The sequence below is a fragment of the Penaeus monodon genome, chromosome 28, assembly GCF_015228065.2.
Source record: "Penaeus monodon isolate SGIC_2016 chromosome 28, NSTDA_Pmon_1, whole genome shotgun sequence".
Lineage (NCBI taxonomy): Eukaryota > Metazoa > Arthropoda > Malacostraca > Decapoda > Penaeidae > Penaeus > Penaeus monodon.
This window is the reverse complement of record NC_051413.1, coordinates 28,456,166-28,456,541: the sequence shown is the minus strand read 5'-3', so window position 1 is coordinate 28,456,541 and position 376 is coordinate 28,456,166. Positions and strand designations below refer to the sequence as shown.

At 50.3% G+C, this 376-nt stretch overlaps 1 protein-coding gene across 1 annotated transcript in view; it reads left to right on the top strand.

Moving 5' to 3' along the window:
- The first annotated feature begins 1 nt into the window (after position 1).
- LOC119591153 (chorion class A protein L11-like) overlaps positions 2–376 on the top strand; it is an 8,085-nt gene continuing 7,710 nt past the window's right edge. Inside the window, exon 1 of the mRNA XM_037939864.1 lies at positions 2–106. Within this exon, the coding sequence (XP_037795792.1) occupies positions 2–106 (105 nt within the window). The remainder of the gene's footprint in view (positions 107–376) is intronic.

Here is a 376-nt window from a genome sequence, read left to right as displayed (position 1 = left end):
TATGTGGCGTCGCAGGGGGCTATGGTGGGGCTACGGAGGCGGACATGGAGGCTATGGAGGGTTTATGGTGGCGTACGAGGCCGGTCGCGGAGGCGGTTATGGTATGGTTATGGCGGCGTCGGGGAGGCTATGGAGGGGGTTTTATGGGGTCGGCTAGTCATGGTGGCTATGGGGGCGGCTACGGAGCGGTCGTGGAGGAGGCTATAGTGGGGCTACGGCGGGGGCTACGGAAAACGGGAAATAATAATTCTTATTGTAATAATTGAACTTTTAACGATTAGTGAATTAAATCATAAATTCAACACTTTTAACCATCATTCTGTAAATGCCTTATTTTGTTCGGGAAATCTTTCAAAAGCGATGATGTAAGTAACGC